General features: G+C 45.9%; 1 protein-coding gene across 1 annotated transcript; it reads right to left on the bottom strand.

The window, feature by feature from the left end:
* Positions 1-6,276: 6,276 nt before the first annotated feature.
* On the bottom strand, positions 6,277-19,632 carry endod1 (endonuclease domain containing 1). Its single transcript, XM_031897327.1, has 2 exons — positions 19,199-19,632; positions 6,277-10,396 (listed from the first exon to the last, which is right to left on the bottom strand). Exons 1-2 carry the CDS (start codon positions 19,487-19,489, stop codon positions 9,341-9,343), a joined length of 1,347 nt encoding a protein of 448 aa, XP_031753187.1. The 5' UTR covers positions 19,490-19,632; the 3' UTR covers positions 6,277-9,340.
* Between the last annotated feature and the right edge of the window lie 931 nt (positions 19,633-20,563).

Raw genomic sequence — 20,563 nt, 5'->3', positions numbered from 1 at the left:
TGAGTTGGCGCCTACACACCAATATTACAGCTAAAAACATGCATTTGTTGGTTTAAGAATAAAATGTTAAATGGTAGAGAATTATTTGCTATGTAAACAGTGCAGGCCTCTGCCTCTGATAGAATGCAGCCTGAGAAAGTGCCATGTTAGTTTAAATTCTTTTCAGCCTGTTACTCCCTTCCATGTTCCCTATGATGAGATAAGAGGTTATATACACAAACATCCTGCTGACTTCCTGCCCCTGACAAACTCCTGAATTCCATTTCCTGCGCTTGACCGATTCCTAAATCTACTTGGTAGGATGTCCCCTCTCCTTGCAGGGGCCCCACGTGGGCCCCAGTGCCACAATTAGAATAGTCAGAGAGCTGCAAAGTTGTGGAATTCGCTTGGATGGCAGATACAGTGGATACTTTCAAGAAAGGGTTGGAAGCCTTTTAAGCAAAGAATTCAGGGATCGGTCCAATGGCAATTACTGGCCCGCTGGCACAATCATTACTTAACCACAGCTTGGTGGCTAATGACAGTACCCACTTGTATACAGAATAATAGTGTTTGTACATGTGGTTGTTCTGCTGGGTCTGTAGGATATTTATAGAGGAGACTGGATCGGTGCCAGCGTCACGTACAGGCTGATATGTGCCAACGCCCCGTGCTGAGTCACGCCGGGCAGTCATGGGAACCCACAGGCACTACATGGGGGAGCAAGATTAGAGTCTGTACAACAGTCAGTCTGCCTGACCCAATCCTCAGAGGCACTTGGAACCCAATACCGCCCCCCTGTGGTAGAACCGCACTTCTAACAAATGCACAAGGGGGCATTCACAATAACCCTGGGCCAGTGCATTGTGGGGCAGTGTTGCCAGATTTATTTTTCCAAACTAGCCAAAGTCAGTTCTAAAACTAGCCTAAAACTAGCCAAAAGCCACTTTGAAAGTAGCCCAAAAATAGCCCAATATGCGCAATAAAAAATAAAAAAATAAAAGTATATATGGGAAAACCTGCCTTTTTAAAGCGTATAGTCACTACCCGTGCCCTGTGCCCCCTCTCCAGTTACTGGGATGGCTGATAATTCCCTGCCCTCTGTGCCCAGTCCAGCTGGGAAGTCACTACAGAAATAGATTCAGAATGTTGCATTAACCCCAGACTTGATATACAAATGAGTGCATTGAAATACAACTCTCAAAAGCCCCAATCCTGAGAGTTATAGTTTAAGGACCAACTGCAGAACTGCCCCCGCATCCCAGTAGAAAGTAACAGTACAATCACATACCCTATAGAGCAGGGAGCAGGGGGTAGAACTGCCCCACATCCCAGTAGAAAGTAACAGTACAATCACATACCCTATAGAGCAGGGAGCAGGGGGTAGAACTGCCCCACATCCCAGTAGAAAGTAACAGTACAATCACATACCCTATAGAGCAGGGGGTAGAACTGCCCCACATCCCAGTAGAAAGTAACAGTACAATCACATACCCTATAGAGCAGGGAGCAGGGGGTAGAACTGCCCCACATCCCAGTAGAAAGTAACAGTACAATCACATACCCTATAGAGCAGGGAGCAGGGGGTAGAACTGCCCCACATCCCAGTAGAAAGTAACAGTACAATCACATACCCTATAGAGCAGGGGGTAGAACTGCCCCACATCCCAGTAGAAAGTAACAGTACAATCACATACCCTATAGAGCAGGGAGCAGGGTGAGCCTGAAAGAGCCTCTGTCTATACTGTCAAATTGCATGCTGGGTATTCTAGTTTTATATTAATTTGAGCTGTAGGCTAATTGTTAGATACAAACTACATTACCCAGCATGCAGTGGAACAGGCACACTAGGGGGGAAAAAACTTTGGCTAGTTTCCAAACTACGAACCCGCCAAGGCTCCAAAAAATAGCCCAAAACTGTACCTTGGCGGGTTTCTTCTTTTAAATTAGTAGCCCAATTTGGTGCCAACCTGGCAACCATGCTGTGGGGTGAGAAGTGGTCTGCCCTCGATTACAGCGGTTTGCCCCCTCCCCTGCACTTTATAAATGGAGTTTACAGTAACCAATCAGCAATGAGTTTACATTAGTCCAAAATGAGTGTGTGAGTGTGCACTTATCATTTGCCAATAGCTTTTTTTCAATCCCGTTATTATTTATTGCCATTTTTCATTCAGTGTATTTATTGTAGGCAGGTTTAGTACATTACTGGCTGGCAGGCTGTATGTGCCTTGTCTGTGGCTCCTCCCAGCTGAACCATCCACTTAACCCTGTAAGTGCCAGTGAGCCTGCATAAGGGGTAAAAAACTACATTGTACATCCCGCCTGGTCTATTCCTGTACATCCAGGTGTCTGTATGTTGTACATAGTCCAGTGCTTTATATTAATTGCACTTCGCCAATACTTCTAAATATGGGTTTGTACCAGCAGAGGAGTTTGGGGGGGAGCACCTAGCCCTAATAGAATAAATTGTTCCAGGGGGAAGGGGGGGGGGGGCTGGAATTCCCATGGAGCTGAACATAAACCACTAAGCAGCAGCACTGGCCCATCATCACCATCATTCAGCATTCCTCTCATTCCCCGGCCCCCAGTGCTACCACTCACATCTCCCCACCAAACTCACCCGCATTCACTGCTAAAGGGGAACTTCAGCCAAACTCTCCCAAACATCATGTTGCCTAAGGAAAAGAAATGCAATGCTAAGCCTCTTTCCAATACCCATTCAGTGCACGAAGGTTATTTGTTATGGGGGCATGCTTCTTGCACTTATCATAAGGTGGCTACATATGGCCAAGACTGGAATTAGGTCTGGTGCCCCCTAGTCAGCAGCGTCTGAGAGTGATTTTTATTTTTTTTCTAAAAAAACTCTATTATATAGCCACCCCCCCAAAAAGCTGCCGCCCTAGGCACGGGGCTGTCAGGTACCTAAAGGTCCTTCAGGCCAATTTAGCAACTTATCCGCCCGTGTATGTCCCGATGGGCCTCCCTGATCAATATTTGGCTGAAAATCAGGCAGATGTTGGGCACCACATTGGCTCATTGATTAACTCCGACGGCTTGTTTCCCCTTCATTGTAATGTGATCATTTGGCCCTAGAGCTAACGACTGGATTAGACCAATATCACCCACATTAAGTGAATATACCTGGGGAAAGGTATATTCACCTAATATATATATTGCCTTTGGCAAGGTCACCAAACAAGATATATTATGTTTTGCTAGTAGAAAATGAACTAATATATTTTTAAAAATATCCTGAAACCACCTAATTTTGTTAACTAAATGCCCATACTGAAAGTTAATTCTCTGTAGCGCAACAGAAAAGCTTTTCCCTCCTTGATCCTGCTTACAAAATATTTTTATAGCTGAATCATTGGCCTTGGATATAGCGGAAGCTGATAAATCTGCCTTATGATTCTAATAGAAAGTTAGGGCCAAAGTTGATGATCAATTAGTAATCATTATATAAACAAGCTCGTTGTTAGTCTCAATGAATAGTTTGGATTGCACCACATTCTGCTGTGTGGCTTTCTCCATAGGCTGTTATGTGTTCTGTTTATGACAATGGGTCAGAGCCAATGTGAAATAGACTGACTGAGCCTAAACCAATTATACACCCAAGTGCAGCCCATGTATGGAACCAGATTCAGTTATCCCTTGACAGGAACACATTACTATATTTTTGTATAATTTATGAGTTTTTAGGAAATTCCAACAAATCATTCCTTATGGGATTATTTCCACTTACTTGTGCTGCTGGTTCCATAACCTGATTTTGGCCTTTAGGGAAGCAGGTTTCTGTATAATGAAGCAGGAGCAGCTGCTGTTTATTCCAAGCCATCAGTACTGAGTATGTTCCATGGGGGGGGGGGGGGGTAGCGATGGGCAGAGCGCTACAGTAACAGGATTATCTGGGCTGCGGCGGCCGCTGGTAAGTGGCTACTAAATCACACGCTGACTGGAAATCTATAATGTGAGTGAGATGCAGCGGGAGCAGACGGTATGAGGTCAGACTCCATTATCAGAGCACTCAGTCACCTGAAAGCAGTGCAGACCAACTGCAAGTGATTACAGACAGAACAATGGCCTTGTCTCAGGGGCAGTACAAGCTCATACAACATGCCAGGGCCAGGCCGGACCGGCAATCTGTTGGTTTTGGCAAATGCCAGAGGGGCTTCTGTAAGATGCCACAGACAGTCACTATTTATTGGGCTGCTGGGGGGCTGCTTGGGCCTCTGGGTACTTGGAATGCCAGGGCCTATTTGGAATCCCAGTCTGGCTCCCACACTACTTCCTGTCATGTGATGCCTGAGGGAGCACACAGACCAGCACAAAATGGTGGCCCAGACAGGCTGCTGTAAGATGCCATAGACAGTCACTATTTATTGGGCTGCTGGGGGGCTGTTTGGGCCTCTGTGTACTTGGAATGCCAGGGCCTATTTGATCCCAGTCCAGGCCTGCATAGGATAAACTATTTAGAACATATAGAAACATCAAATAAATTGGGGAACAAAGTCCCAGCATCCCTCAGTTTGGCCACATATTGGACACCTCTGGAGGTTGTGGTCTATGCTTAGCTTTGATAGGCAAGTATATCTTCCTATCAGTCTGTGCCACATGTGAAACTCCGCCCACTGGCACACTATGATGCAGAAAGCGCAATCTGCATGGAGTGGTCACATCTGGTTAAAAAAGAAACCCAACAACCAGGAGAGGGGGTTTGTGCATCAGAACCAATCAAAATGGCTAGAGGGTGGATATTTTTTATTATATCCATTATTTATTTATATATATTTGTGTCTGCGCATACAGACACAAATACATCGGTCACTGATTTGCCCCCTGAAGTCACATTTCACTAATTATTGGCACGGCCATCTTCATGGTTAGGTGCCCTCAAATTCTAGCCTCCACTACCCTCCCCAAAAACTGCCAGCAATTTATATGTGCCCAGTAAATAATATGAAGAGTGGGTGGAGGGTAGAGATATTTTAAAACAAAGGTGTTTTAGGAGACCTGTTATTGTGATGATAACTGTGTTGCCCTCAGCGCCCCCTGCAGGGCACAGTAATGGCTGCGGCTGTGGCAGGAACATAATCCTCTCAGTAGGCAGGAGGGCCCTGGGGAGCAACCAGGATACTTTGCCTCATAAATAGTTCATTATTCTTCTTTGGTTTCATACATTTCATTGCAATTAATATTTAATAACGCTGAATTAGTCCCATCCCGGGGCCAAACTCCTCCCACCCATGGCATGGCCCCGGCCCCACAGCTATTGGCTTCCAAGCTGCTCGGTGACCTTGTCTTGTTATTTTACAGCCTGGATAAAGAGACATAGAGAATGACTCTGCTGAACTACAGTATTCAGGGCAGGACATGGCAGCAAAGGGGCCAAGGCAATACAAGCCCTAAAAAGCATTGCACAGAGTGACCCTATAGTCCAACCTGGCCCAATCACCTCAACCTGCCCCCATGGGGAACCTGGGCATAGTACTATCAGGAATTGCCCCTAGGTAGGTGCTTCTACTGCCTACTGTGTGTTCCAGCCCTGGGTGCTGGGTCTTTGCACCCTGAGCCCTGTGAGGTACCATAAGGATACAGTGGCCACCATTAACATTGTGTATGATGTAGAAAGTAATATTCTAAGACAATTTGCAATTGGTCTTCATTTTTTGATTATTAGCAATTTTTTTTAATTGTTTCACATTTTGTTCAGCAGCTCTCCAGTTTGGAATTTCAGCAGCTATCTGGTTGCTAGGATCCAAACTACCTTAGCAACCAGGGAGTGGTTTGAACGAAAGACTGGAATATGAATAGGGAGAGGGCCTGGATAGAAAGATAAGGAACGAAAAGTAACAATAACAATAAAATTGTGGCCTCACAGAGCAGTATTTTTTTGGCTGCCGGGTTCAGTGACCCCGACTTTACAGCTGGAATGAGTCAAAAGAAGAAGGCAAGTAATTAAAAACTATTAAAAATAAACAATGAAGACCAATTGAACAGTTGCTTAGAGTTGGCCATTCTATAGCATAACAAAAGTTAACTGAAAGTAGCTGCTACTAGTAGCTCAGTGTGTCCTCACCCTTATACTGACTGTATTCGCTGCACTACTGTTTGATCAAACGTTCCCTCTGCAAACACTCGGCCGCGTAAAGAACAGGCAGCTCTTATACATGAAGTGGCCCCCATTCCAGAAAGCACTGAGACTCTCACCCACATGGCCTGAGCCGTATCCACCAATCAGGGCTCCTCGCCAGGTCCTCTGGCTACTGACCAATAGAAAAGCAGAACACGTAGAGGTTTTAATGAAGGTACGCAAATTCTAATTTATTGTTTGAGAAAATGTGCACAGCATAAAAGCTTCCATCCGGATCTTTAAGAAATGACAAAATAAAACCAATGGCGGTGAGTAAACAAAGCAAGCAATACTGACAGTAATGTAAGCGAACAGTCCGGCCTCAGGCGACCAACCGCTTGGGTGACTTGCAGGCCGCCATGGAAACGCACTAACACCCAATCAAAATACATATGTAATACAAAAGGGGTTATGGAATAACAGGTGGAAGGTTCTGTTAACCCATAGCAGACCAGTTCATGCTCCCTGCTGATTGGTTGCTAGACCTGGAGCCCACCTAACCACAAATGTTATACTGTATTGGAAACCCATTGAAATTCCTGTAGGCAGCTCAGGGGCTGCTTTCATGAAAGGGAGGGAGTTGGACCCCCAGCACCAGAGTGACCCAGTCAGTGAAAATCAGCTCAGAAAATCAGGGTGTCAGTACAATCTCAAACATAAGTGGCTCAGAGGTATGGCGCCCCCTAATGCATCTCATTGTAACAGCGGCTGGGTAACAGACTTCAGGGAGCATGCTCAGTAGGGGCTGGAGGGGGGAGAAATCCAGGCTGACTGAGCCACTTTGGGGTGGGGGGTAACATACATTTTAGAAAACTGAAACAGAGGAATGTCATTATTAGTGGGGTACAATTTAAGAAACCTAAGGGAAGGTAAACTGCCCCTTGGCTGGGAATCTCCAAAATGTCCAAACCAAGGTTGGGTGTCCAGCAGCCCACCCAACATCTCCATAGACGTTTGAATGGCAAACTAGGACCACTATATTATTTTTATTTTCCATTTATCTAATGAAAATACTAAAAGAGAGAATGTTTCCTTATTGTTACTATCTTCCAAGAAAGTGTTACTACATCAGCCTGTAGGTTTAGCCTTGTCTGCTAATTTCTCAGTCCGTCTGGCCAAAACCTTCCTTAATCTTTTTATTGTGCCATACAAGCATGTTATCATAGGCCATAATGTACCTGTATAGTGGGCCTGGCCATTCACACAAAGACCCAATCTTGGGCCAGAGCTTCTGGATACAATTCAGTCCTTAGTTTCCAGGATGAGCCCCCATGAGATATGGTTTTGTGAGATGACGAGTCTGTGCCCATGCTTGAAGTAAGAGAGGATGGATGAGAAGCCTACGGCTGCCAATGAAAGGGCATCTATATAGGTAAGTCACACATCTAACAGAAAAGGCTGGGGCATCTATCCAGGGCAAACCCATATGGCATGCAGAAAGGGGACTGCTGTATAGACTGGCTGCATACAATGAAAGCACAATAAATAAGGCAGGGAAACCTGGTCCAATGCATTAATACACCCAATCCCTTTGCAAATCAGATCCCCTCCCCCCATCCTTTTAATATTAATACAACATCAGCATTTTATCAATAAATTCAGTAAAAATTCCACTTGTTCTCTTCTCATCAGTGCAATACAGAACAAAGGTACACATTATTCAAAGAAAAAAAAAAATAACAATCAGCAAAATATATAAAATAAAAATGAAGAAGTCCATAAGGCGACAAGCAGTGATCCAAACCAAGACTATATCGGTTCCGCGGCTCCATGCTGTATTCTCTGTACATGGAAGATGGACACTTACTGGGAATGGAACGTCCTACTACAGTTTTAGAGCTCAACTAAAGTGACCTACGACTTATGAAGGAAAACGGGACGAAGGTATTAAAAAGTTAGGAAGCGGCCCAGCTATCCCGAGACATGGTATAGGGGACATGGGGGGAGCACTTGGGTAACGACATAGAAAATATTTCCCACAAATACTTGGGAGTAAGGGAGGAATGGTAGAAGCAATGGCTCCCTGGCCCCTGGGATTGGTAGAACCCTACGGACATGGTTACACAACTATGACCCGAAAAACCTTAGAGGAACTCACATGGCACAAGGAGAACTAAACCTTAAGGGGCCCAGTTACTAGCAGTCAACATTTTTCACACTTTTTGGTTTTCTCGAAATTGAATACCCCCCTCCCAGTGTAATGGGATCACCCCACTGCCCTTTATTAAAATGTTCCCTTTTCCTATTTTTCCCTTTAGTGTCTATGAATGTGATACTGGCTCATCCTGCACTTTCAGGCTTCCCTAAGCTGCTATTGTCTCCGCAGGCTGGCCGGCCAGACACCCCCCTTTTATTATAATGCCCTAACATAATAATCATAATGCCACATGGGCCAGCATAGGTATCCTATGTAATAATGATAATTTGTAGGAATATTCAAGGGCATCAGGGTTTTATGTTTGTATTTTAAATTCAATATATTATAACTCAATCAGGTAGAGGGAGTCCCAAACCTTTAAAATACAATAGACTCTATGGGGTCTTTGCTCCCCTATATAGAAAAGGGTCACACCCAGAGCCGGTGTCTATATCTAATTTGCCCTCCCTGTGTCATTGGCTCTGTGGATTAGACTGCCCTATGGCACACACCATCTTTATCCTGGATTAAAGGCTGTGACTTTGTAAATGAAGTCCAATCCCTCGCATCAACAAGGTACCTACAAAGTCATTAATTTCCTATATTTAGACTTGAATACTCTCTAGCCTGAATCCGTACAACTGCGAGCTCTAATGGGAGTACAATTCAATATTTCTGTTATTCAGCTGCTGATGGGGAAGGTCTAGAGACATCAAATTCTTCTGTACTGGGTCGTTTTGTATCGGACATTTACTGAAGAGTTAATGAGAGGAAAGAAAATACCCGCTTTGCCCTTCAACATGACCCCACCAGTGATTTTGCCAAAGTGCCTAAGTATACCCCAACCTAAGAGTCCCCAAATCACCATAACCCAGATAAGAGCCAAAGCAGCTGCCCCTTCCTGGACAATTTACTCAAAGCCAGCGTCCCATCTAAAGAGGTTCTCGTGGATACAAAACGTAGATCTACATGACAGAAACAAAAGGTAAATCGGTATGGATCCCACGGGAAATACAAATGACTTTCAGTAAAGTGCCAGCACAAAATAATCAGTCAACATTATTGGCCAAATTCTGATGCTCTATCACCGATCAGCCTTCGTATCCCTCAGACTGTCCTACAAACCTCTGGAAAATGCTGCTGCCTGCAAATGATGCAACCGAGAATGATCCACCAAAAGCCCCAAACACGGCAGTGAAGCCTAATGCAAAGACCCCCAAGATGCCACCTAAGATGTCTAAACCAACACTGGGAATGGCACAGAGGGTATAGTATGGGAAGCTGGCCATGTCACTGAGGAACCTCATCGGTATCCTTAGTACAAGACACACCACGGAACAGATATTGTCAAGGATCCGCGCCAAGCCACAGACAACATTGGCAAACACCCGGAGAACATCACATGGAATGTTCAGGAGAACTTTGCACAATGCAAAAATATAGGTGGTTACTGCGGTCCAGATCCAGTACACTCTTCCAAACACCAGGTTACAGATCTGCTTGACAAGGAACCACACCAGACACAACAGACTTTTCACTAATTCATACACAATGCACACAAGGAACTGAATAAATCTAAAAAAGGGTCCAGAGGCTTTAGCTTGGGGCTCGGAATCAGTCAGGGCTTCTGAGACCTCTTTCTGCTCGGGATGGCCAGCTCCTCCTCCACATTGGCTGGAGAACAAATTTGCTCCTCCAAGAAGTTTCTTCTCCAGTTCAGCCACGCTCACATCCTCTAGACTATCTACATCCTCAGTTCTCTTGATGATTCCAATAGACCAGGCCTCGGGGGCGCTACAGCACGCTGCCAGCCACACGGCCCCTGGAACGGACACTTTGTCGTTTATTTTCACGTCAGAAGGTACAGCTCCAACAATGAGATGCAGGCCCTCTCCGTTGCCACAGTGAGGAAGCAAGCGGTCTTTAACGAGTTGGTCAACTTCCGAGGCCCACTTATCCAGGAAGCTCTTTGTTAAAGGGACGTTATTAGTAAGGGTGTTTGGGGCTTTATGATACAGTGGTCCAGGTTGGTAATCTGAAGAACCATAGTCTCCTTCCAAGGCCTGGTTTGTACCAAGATTTTCAATGGGGTCGGAAATGTCAGCGCTGCTGGTCCCTTCCTCCAGACTGCTCCCTGCATCGTCCAGCTGAAAGATTCAGAAAAAGAATGTTGGTAACTGGGCCAGGACTGGAAATATTCCACAGAGGTGTAAACATACAGATTATATACAAAAATACAACCAATGCGAGAGGTAAAAAACATCTTTCAGATAGATTTTGCTAAGCACAGGGGAATACCTATTCATGTATTGTTGGCATCTCACAATCTCACATCCCCGAGGGTGCTTGTGGCCTGTATATTGTGAGGGTATTATATATGTATATATTTGCAGCATGCAAAAAAACAGGCCAAAACATTACATTTTGCCTCACAGTTTTGACCTAGAATGCAGCCCAAAAAGTTGTACCCTGAGAATATGGGCATCCCCTGGAATGCCCCTAGCTTCATGCACATACATCTGGAAAAGCCAAGAGGCAGCAAGGCACAGGAGAAACATGTATTTACGTCAGCCTATGGTACGATGAGAGTTTTCCACCCTGATTTACAAAAGCGTGTTCAAGAAGGAAGACGTGCAGCCCCAGGCCCCCTGCCCAAAATATTATTCCAAGGCATCTGATAGGTTTTAAATATGGAGCACTGTGCTCTGCAGATGCTGCTTTCTTTCTCCTTGAAAGCAGGAAGTCCTTTGATGTTCTCTGCACTGCTGGACCTGACCACTGAAACAATGTAGTAGTATTCAACCAGGTCTAGACTGGGATATAAAATAAGCCCTAGCATTTTAAGTGCAGAGAGGCCCAAACAGCCCACCTCCAGCCCAGACACCATTTCAAACAATGCCTTGCATGTTCTTTACAAGCCTGTTAAACATGCAATGCATTTTGGGAATCGGGGTCTTGGCTGGAGCAGAACTGGCTGCTGACAAGTACTGGGGCCCTAGGTTCTATTCTATCCAGGCCACTATCTGCAAGGAGCTTGAAGTAAGATGAACATAATAGGGACTTTAGATTAGAAGCTCCACTGGGGCAGGGACTGATGGGAATGATGTATAATCTCTGTAAAGCAGAATATGTTGGCACTGTATAAATGAAGCTAATAAAATACATGTGGGTCGGGGGCATAGGGCAGGTGGCAGAATGTTCACTAAAGAATTTCAAGAATCACTTGCCCAGTCTGGAGACCAAAGACTAGCATTAGGGCTCATATTGAGAAAGCCGCATTGCACATTACACGGGGTGCTGGGCCATAAGGCGGGCAGGTGTCACCCCTATCAGATTTACTTGTGCAATGCTCTGGTTTCTATTTCCAATCCCTTTACTAAATAGCAAATAAAATATCAGTACTGCAAAAGTGCATTGCCAACAATGGGTGTGACATTACATTCCTTCTATTATTTCATTCCAGTAGTTCCACAGGGATCTGTGAAATGTTTTGGAAAAAAACCAAAATAGATGCCATGTTATGGGGGCTTGATGTTGTGATGTTCCATATATACGCTCCATATAAGTATGGCTGCTCATTACACTGTGTCTGACCTTGCACGAGTCGATCTAATGAAAGGGAAACCAGACCGACATGAGTCAATAAAGAACCTGGAGTCTGGGAGGCTGCTGGAACTATCAAGCTAACGGAAAGTGGCAGGGGGGCTATTATGGCCTGATACTGTGCTGAATACATAGAGCACTGAAGGGCAGGAGATGGGTAGAGATTACCCCAGGAACCCTCAGTGGCAAGGTGGCGGCTTTGCAACAGAATGGGGACATTGTCCTGAAGCCGGGACCAGCAGCCATAAAAGGCCACCAAAATGGCAAATGCCCCAGCAGAGATATGTATAGTGCAGCCAGATACCTATGCTGGTACTGCTTTATGGCATGTCCCCATCAGGCTTTAGGGGCCCCAAGTTGTGGCTACTGGACTGAGAGGCTATTGTTTAGGCAAGGCTAACATTGTGCAGAACCTTTATTGAACCTCAGTTTTTAGTTTGGATAAACCTGTTATATTAAGGGCTACACAGTAGGATCATGGGACAGTGTATTAAACAGTCCCCCGAAGTGCCAGACAGTAGGGCAATTAGTTGGCAATTGGATAAACCCTCTGACTCAATCTTTAACAGTTTATACTGTAAGCCAATGAGAATTTTGGATTTATAAATATATATATATATAAATAGGTTTGGAAGGTATCAAAGGGGGGAGTATATCCCCTTTGAAAAGACAGGGAAACAAACACCTTTTCAATGTTATTGGTAAATGTAATTGCTGTTTGAAGTGATGTTTGTTTATCCAATTCTTTTCTCTATTCTCTGACTCTTGAAACAATGTCAGATCTGTTCCAGGTCTTTCCCTGGCAGACAGATACTGCTTTCATGGGCAATGACATTTACCAACTAACAAAACACTGAATATTTTTAATGTCTACTGAAAAGAATGACATTTTCTTTTATAAAAAAAAAAACACCGTTTTTGTGCAGGGGGACTCCTTAATGCAGAGATTTCCTGCATTTCCTATGACCAGGCTGCAGATTGCTCAGTATTCTCACAGACGTCAAGCAGTCAGAACACATAAAGGCTGGAGGCGGTAGAAGTGCCGATGTCGGCTTTCTTCCCTGGGCCAATATACAGCTATCAGCACTCACAGGCCTTTCGCTCTCCTTGCACTTCCCTTTGTGCCCAAAATACTGATTTCTGATAATAAACCATAAAAAAGGCAAGTAGCTACTCAGCAGTGTCACTGGTTAGGCTAGTGGCATGTAGGAATTTGGTGCCCGGTAAAAAGCATTGGCAGTCAAAATTCCCTGTGTGCCACAGGCACAGAATCCATTGACTGGCCAAATGGACAGATAGCATACTATGCCCCATACACACAGAGAGTTCTGGGTCCGCTTCACTTCCAGTTGACCAGTGGAAATTTCCATCCTGGTTGGCCGTACATAACTAGACAGTCAGGCAGTATGGTGGATGTTGGTCAAACTGCCAGACCAAATATGGGCAAGACTGCTGTGGGCCATGATGGGTATGGCACTGTTTATAGCTGTCATAATATTTACTTTGTAATGTATATTACAGTCCATGGGGGGGGCTACTCCATGTTTTTTTTTGGCTACTAGGGCCATAAAGTGACTGGAAACACATTACCCTCAATGGTTGGTTGGGGGCTGCACTTAAGTACATGAAATATAAGCAGATAAGAAACAACCAAGGACCCCAGCACTACAAGGCAACCTGTCAACACCACTCCCAGCATCCTTTGCTAGATCTCTGCGATGCAGAAGTGGCCCCCCAACCGCTTTAGTGGAGCCTCTTGCTGCCATTAGATCAGCTTTGCCTCCATCATTAATAATGCATGCCCACAGATGGCCGCTCTGCAGCCCTAGTCTCGTTGTGATGACAAGATATTTAATACAATGATAGGAAGTGATCTGCATTATAAATTGCTGCCTGTGACAGAATCGCTTAACCCTTGATTTGCTCCAAAATCTTACACCTCATGTCTCATTCGGTTGGGTACAAAATAGCTGAGCAGAATCCTGGCACTGCTGGTATCCTAATACTCCCAGCTTGTTTCCTATCAACCAAACTGTCATCTCTATTTACCCATAACTGCCAATCAATATATTATATATTTAAAAAAATAATATATGAAATACTAATTCCAGATTTGCAGCTCATCAGAATGGCCTGTGCAAATCTGCCCGAGCCCACACCCATAGCCACGGGCAAATAAGACAAGAGCTGCAAGTTAATCAGGTTTCTGTAAGCAGTAAATTAAATTGTGCAATGCCTACAGGGCTCTGTGGAGAATACCAGTCCCTCATATTTCCAAAATGAGGGACTGGCGTGTCTGGGGTACCAGGAACGGTGGCAGATGGAGCTCAGCCTGAAGGCATATTTGGGTGCTTGTTTGTTCTTGTAGAAATACCAGAAAGCCCAGCTATGGTATGATACAATGATATTTCCATATATCTATTACCTTCCTATTAACTATGGGGGGGGGGCCTGACCAAAGGGTTTACCTCCTAGGGGCGTCTGAGCCAAATAGTCTGAGAACCACTGCACTAGACTGTCTGGGCCTACCTGTGGGACCTGTATAGACAGTAGATAAACAACTTGGTATGCGTCTCTAGCCGGAAGGCTTGGGCCTGACTGCTAAATGCACATATCGCTGATAAACCCCGAACACTGGAACTGAGGTTGTAATGGAAAAACTGGTATCCTTTGGCATTATCTAGAGCAGGGGTCCCCAACCTTTCTTACTCGTGAGCCACAGTCAGATGTAAAAACTTGGGGAGCAACACAAGCACCATAAAAATTCATGGAGGTGCCAAATAAGGGCTGTGATTGGCTATTAGGGGCCTCTATGCACCCTATCAGCTTACAGGGGGCTTTATTTGGTAGTAAATCTTTTTATTCAACCAAAACTTGCCCCCAAGCCAGGAATTCAAAAATAACTCCCTGGTTTGGGGGCACTGGGAGCAACATCCAAGGGGTTGGGGAGCAACATGTTACCCCTGAGCCACTGGTTGGGGATCCCTGCTCTAGATTATAGAACCACAAGCCACACACACCCTCTGCTACTGCAAGATCAGCTACGGTATGATATGAGAAGGCCTATTTCTGCTCTTAGCCCAGCTTGATGGTTAATAAGAGTGAGACTTGGGTAAATAGTTATATACTGAGCTAGCTAATCTTGGAAATATCACTGAATGGCTGATAACGTTTCATATTTTGGAACTGATCTAGATTGTGAGCACTGATCAAGATTTTAAGCATCAATCTAGATTGTGAGCACTGATCTGCACCGTTCTCCAGTGACTGACAGTTTTTCAAAGGTTCGCTTGGTGCTCTAGTGCTTTAAAGTGTGTCCCAGTAGGATAAGACTGGTGCTGCGCAGGCCGTACAGTAGCAATACCAGTCAGAGTGGCACGTGGGTCCAGAATAGCTGCCCCCAGGCCAAGTGCTCTGTTTGGGCCCCAAGGAGCACAAATCTGCCCCCTCTATATTCACCCTGTATTTCCCTTCCTGAATCCTCTGTTCTGCATTGAGTAACAATGGCAAGCATAACAGGCTGTGTCCCTGCAAGGGATGTCCCACAGCGGCCTTTAATATTAACCAACGGGAAGCATGCTTCCAAATTGTAATTAATTAAATTGTGCACTAATTGAGTTTTTTTTTTTTTAATTTACCACGTGGAGAGGAATTCTATGGTATGGCCAATTCCTGCTTGTGTGGCTCTATCCCATCCTCGGGCTCCAGCCTAAATATTATGCACAGATTCTAATTTTAAGCACCATAAAGCCCACAATGCAATATTACTCAAACAATGCAGTTAAGTGCCCCCAAAAGAGAATGTACAGAATTAGAGCACATAGGGAGCAATATACTATATATTACATGTGGCCTGTAGCCCAGATGCTCCACACACTTCCTTGGCACCAAAATGGTTAAATGAGATAGAATCCTGCCACAGGCTCTGCCTTCCCCTGAGCTTGGGAGAGGGATACAGTGATCATTACATTACTGCAGTCCATTAGTTATATAGTCCCTTAAATATCCATGTTGGCGATCCATAATATTATAATTTACAGCCATTAACAATAATATTTACTGCATAAAATATCACATGTTGATGGGGAAACACATTGAGTAACTGACAAAGGTGCAAAGGGAATGCTGGTGTGGTATCCCATAGCAACCAAAGAGAAGGCGGTTCTGATTAGTCAGCTGTAGTGTGACTAATGCATGCAAAAGCCTGACTGGTTGCTATAGGTTGCTACATTAGCACCTCTATAACTACCCCCAGTCATGTGATGTTCCCAGCGTCGGACCGGGGTGTGTGGCTGCCCCAGGGGCCCCCGCACCACTCAAGTACCCACCTCCAACTCAGGGGAGGGAGGTCAGCGGGGGAGCACCAATGCTTCAAGTCAGCTGACCCAGTCCAACCTTGGTCTATGGGGCATGTACACATACAAAATGAAAATACCCCAAAAAAAGCCCCTCTACACCTGACTATGGGAATTACATGAAAAACACAGATATGATTGTGATTTCCGTTGCAGGCTGCAGCAGGCAAACAGTGGGACTGGGGTCCCCAAGGAATGAATTGATCCTGAAGACCAACTAGGATGTGATATGGCCTGAATGTGTATTTATGAATGAAAGATCCCTATTTAAAGGCCAAGTAAGGCGAGGTTGGCGCAAATGTGTGTTTGTTGCTGCAATAATGCAATCAACTGTGAGCCCTATAGGCCTATGGTGCTGTACATGGCACCTCGACAGATGGGAGCTTCAGGGGTGGCCCACGGGTGCCTATAAATAAAAAGGGGATTTTAAGCATGGGGAAAATGCTGCTATTGTTCCTGCCCTCTGGCTGCTGTGGGATTCCAGGGATGGCTGAGCCCGGGCGCTGTCAGACAGGCAGGGGCATCACAAGGCAGGAGGGGCTGGCTGCCAGCGTGATGTGTTAGAGAAAAATCTTAAGGAATGTTTGGCTTGTAACCAAGAGCTGCTAGATGGTATCCAGGGCACACTCCCAATAGCAACAGCACAGAGCGGATACCATGTACTGTCATTAGGGAAACCCAGAACAAAGCATAATACGGCTGGGCTGGAGCTCACATTGCAAAGGTTGATCCAACTGGATTGTATGTGCGTGCCACAACACGACATGGGGCCCCCAGCCTGCTCGCTTATTGAGCTCTCTATATAGAGCGACAGCTTCCGCATTCTAATGGCCCCTACCTGCCAGGGAGATGCCACTCACTGCCCTGTGTGCCCGGCAGTGCCACAGAGATACAATCTATGTATATTACTGGATGGGGCAGGTTACTCTGTGCCCGACTGTGCTGATTGCCCCCAGGCAGGGACGCTGCATTCATTGTAACAACATTCCCATTGCAATAATGTCACAAGCTCCCCACGCGCACAATGAGGCCCTTGTTCCTCAGCAGCCAAATAAAGAAATCTATTTACACTGAGGCGTCGCAATTACAATGTCATCTCCATGCACCGAGCTTAATTATATTAATTATCATTATTTGTTTCATCATTGGGCTTTGCTGATTGGACGCTGCACCGTGGGCACATGTAACGGTAGCAATGCAGCAGCTATAGACCCAGCACCCATGGACCCAGCACCCTTGCACCTGCCCAGCATGAGCTCACCCCCTCCATCCTCCATAATGGCTGTAACCCTTAGGCTGCCAGTGTGCTCCCTACAGCTGGATGTGCAGATGGGTTCAATACAGGCGCATAATTGGCGGAACACTGTCACTGTCACATGATTATGTTTTACTGCACTGCCTGCATTATCAATAGAGACGAGGGGGGGGGGGCAGACTGCCTTTCCTTTTTGTCCATCTCCCCCCACCTCTGCTCTGATGGTGTCATACCGTGCTGTTAGTAGGCCGGAGGCTAACCATATATGTCAGCTGTTGTTAAACTACAACTCCCAGAACCCCGCTTGGGACAGCAGAGGTCTCCCATTTGATGCTGAGCAACCCACCCCACCCCAAAGGATTTTTGAAGCTGCAATTAAACAGTGGTTGAAGGGTCATAGATTGGTCAGCACTTTAATTACAAATGATATTCTCCCCCCTACAGTAACATTCAGGCGATATCTTCCAGCATTCCAGGGCCATGCTGGGCACTGCCATACTGCTTATTCTCCAAGGAAAGCAATGAGCCCCCAATATTAACCCTACACTGGTTCTTTGCTTGGCACATAATACAGTCATGGAAGCAGCCAATCATGAATAGCCATGCATTCTGCCTGTAAATATTTGCCACATACTTTACACCCACAATATGAGAATGACTCCCCCAGCCCTTGGGGCAGGAATCACTGGGTACCTCCTATGAACCATCCCTATAGTGATTAGTGGCACCCCCAGGTACCATGGCCCATTGCAAAGGGAATAATTCACCTGCCTGGGGCTCAGGCCCCCCCCTACACTGCTAGCATCCCCCATATTTGAATAGAGGTACTATTGCTCATGTAGCAGATTCCCATAGAGAAGCAAAGAGGGCACCTACCCGGGGCTCTAACACACAGCGTCCCCCTATATTTAAATAGAACGTTCCCCATAGAGAAGCAAAGAGGGCACCTACCAATCAGAATATCTAAGGCTATTGTGTACTAATAACTACAGTTAGTACTAGTGGTTGTATTTATAGTTTATGTATGTGAGTGTATAGATTGGTTAGTATAGGTTGTGTGCTGGGTTTACTCGGATGGGTTGAACTTGATGGACACTGGTCTTTTTTCAACCTTATGTAACTATGTAACTATGTACCTGGGGCTCTACCACACAGCGTCCCCCCATATTTAAATGGAACATTCCCCATAGAGAAGCAGAGGGGGCACCTACCTGGGGCTCTAACACACAGCGTCCCCCTATATTTAAATGGAACATTCCCCATAGAGAAGCAGAGGGGGCACCTACCTGGGGCTCTAACACACAGTGTCCCCCCATATTTAAATGGAACATTCCCCATAGAGAAGCAGAGGGGGCACCTACCTGGGGCTCTAACACACAGCGTCCCCCTATATATAAATGGAACATTCCCCATAGAGAAGCAGAGGGGGCACCTACCTGGGGCTCTAACACACAGCGTCCCCCCATATTTAAATGGCACATTCCCCATAGAGAAGCAGAGAGGGCACCTACCTGGGGCTCTAACACACAGCGTCCCCCTATATATAAATGGCACATTCCCCATAGAGAAGCAGAGAGGGCACCTACCTGGGGCTCTAACACACAGCGTCCCCCTATATATAAATGGAACATTCCCCATAGAGAAGCAGAGAGGGCACCTACCTGGGGCTCTAACACACAGCGTCCCCCTATATATAAATGGAACATTCCCCATAGAGAAGCAGAGGGGGCACCTACCTGGGGCTCTACCAGCCAATTGCCCCCAGCGCTGGCAGCATCCTCCCTATAGATAAAGGCGGAATAGACGGGGATCTTGTCCTTGGTGCTGTACAGCGTAGCGAAGTGCTTGTCCCCATTGTGTCTCTGGCAGATCTTGGCGTTGGCAGGGTCGGCGAATCCCTGGGGAGGGCTGCTCTGGTAGAAGAACTCATTGCACTCAGCGAAGCCATCCTCAGCCTCCGGCACCACCCGTCCCTCCAGCAGGCAGGGCAGAGCCGCCAGTAGGCACAGCAACGCAGCCGACCCCATCCTCTCACTGTCCCCGTACGGAGCTCACTACCTGCAGGAGAGAGGGGAGAGGGGAGGGGCCAGCGGCGAGGGGGGAGGAGGAAGGCGCTGGGCCGCCACCCCGGCTGCCGGGATACACAGAGAGGGCGGAGGGAGAGCCGGGCTGTAATGCGGCAGTGCCAGCCGAACTGCGGGGCCGCAAGGGATGCTGGGACATTCCTTCCATTCTCAGGGTGCAGCGCTTGGCCCTATAATAACCCTCCGCCGCACCCTCCTGCTATTATCCATATCCTCCGTGTAACCGGGTCTGGCGTGTAATTAGCGTGGCACTTAATTACCTCTCTCCATGGCGTACCGTTCTCTTTAGTAAGCGCTATGGTGCCCTCCCTTCCACTGGGTATATTATTATTATTATTATTGTGCCTGTGGTTTGTACCATTTCTGTACGTTGCGCTATATTGTGCAGTAATGGTGTACAACGCTGTGTGCGCAGCAGTAATATATATAACTATGGGTGGGTGGGTGGGGGGGCGACTGAATGGCGGCCAAGTCCAACACTGGAACTTATTTACATCACTGGATAGGTTGGCACTTATGGGCACAGTAGGCTATGGTGCCCGCCAATGATTAAAGCCATATCCTAACAGACACCCATGCCCCTAAGTGACATAAGCCACCAAGTCAGGTAGAGTCAAGGCATTCTATAAGGCACTCAGTGACCCCTAGTGGCAGCCTGTAGTGATGCAGTACTTGCAGATTTCTGAAAGAATACTACACATACAGTAACTCAGAGGGGAGGGAGTCCTATATATGTGAATGGGGGGGCAGTACTGGCAGTTTTCACACTGAATATGGCCCAGTGAGGGTTTTTGTCATTTTTTTTTTTTTTTATAGTTTAACCTTTTATTGTTTTATATAACATACATAAACATAAAAACAAAACAAGAAGGGGAGAGAAAAAAAAAAAAAAAAAAAAAAAAAAAAGAAAATAGGACGAGAGGTTATATACAGTATTGCGGTAACATATTAAACATGTTTCAGTTCTGATATGGCAATAGCAATATTATAAAATAGGTTTGGTAGGTATGACAAAAT

This window comes from Xenopus tropicalis, chromosome 2, assembly GCF_000004195.4.
Source record: "Xenopus tropicalis strain Nigerian chromosome 2, UCB_Xtro_10.0, whole genome shotgun sequence".
Classification (NCBI taxonomy): domain Eukaryota; kingdom Metazoa; phylum Chordata; class Amphibia; order Anura; family Pipidae; genus Xenopus; species Xenopus tropicalis.
This window is presented reverse-complemented; position numbering and strand designations above follow the sequence as displayed.

Coding starts and splice junctions, on each gene's coding strand:
- endod1 (XM_031897327.1), bottom strand. CDS start 19,489: ATGGGGTCGGCTGCGTTGCTGTGCCTACTGGCGGCTCTGCCCTGCCTG. Junction 10,397..19,198: donor ATTGGCTGGTAGAGCCCCAG/GTAGGTGCCCCC, acceptor TGAATCTTTCAG/CTGGACGATGCAGGGAGCAG.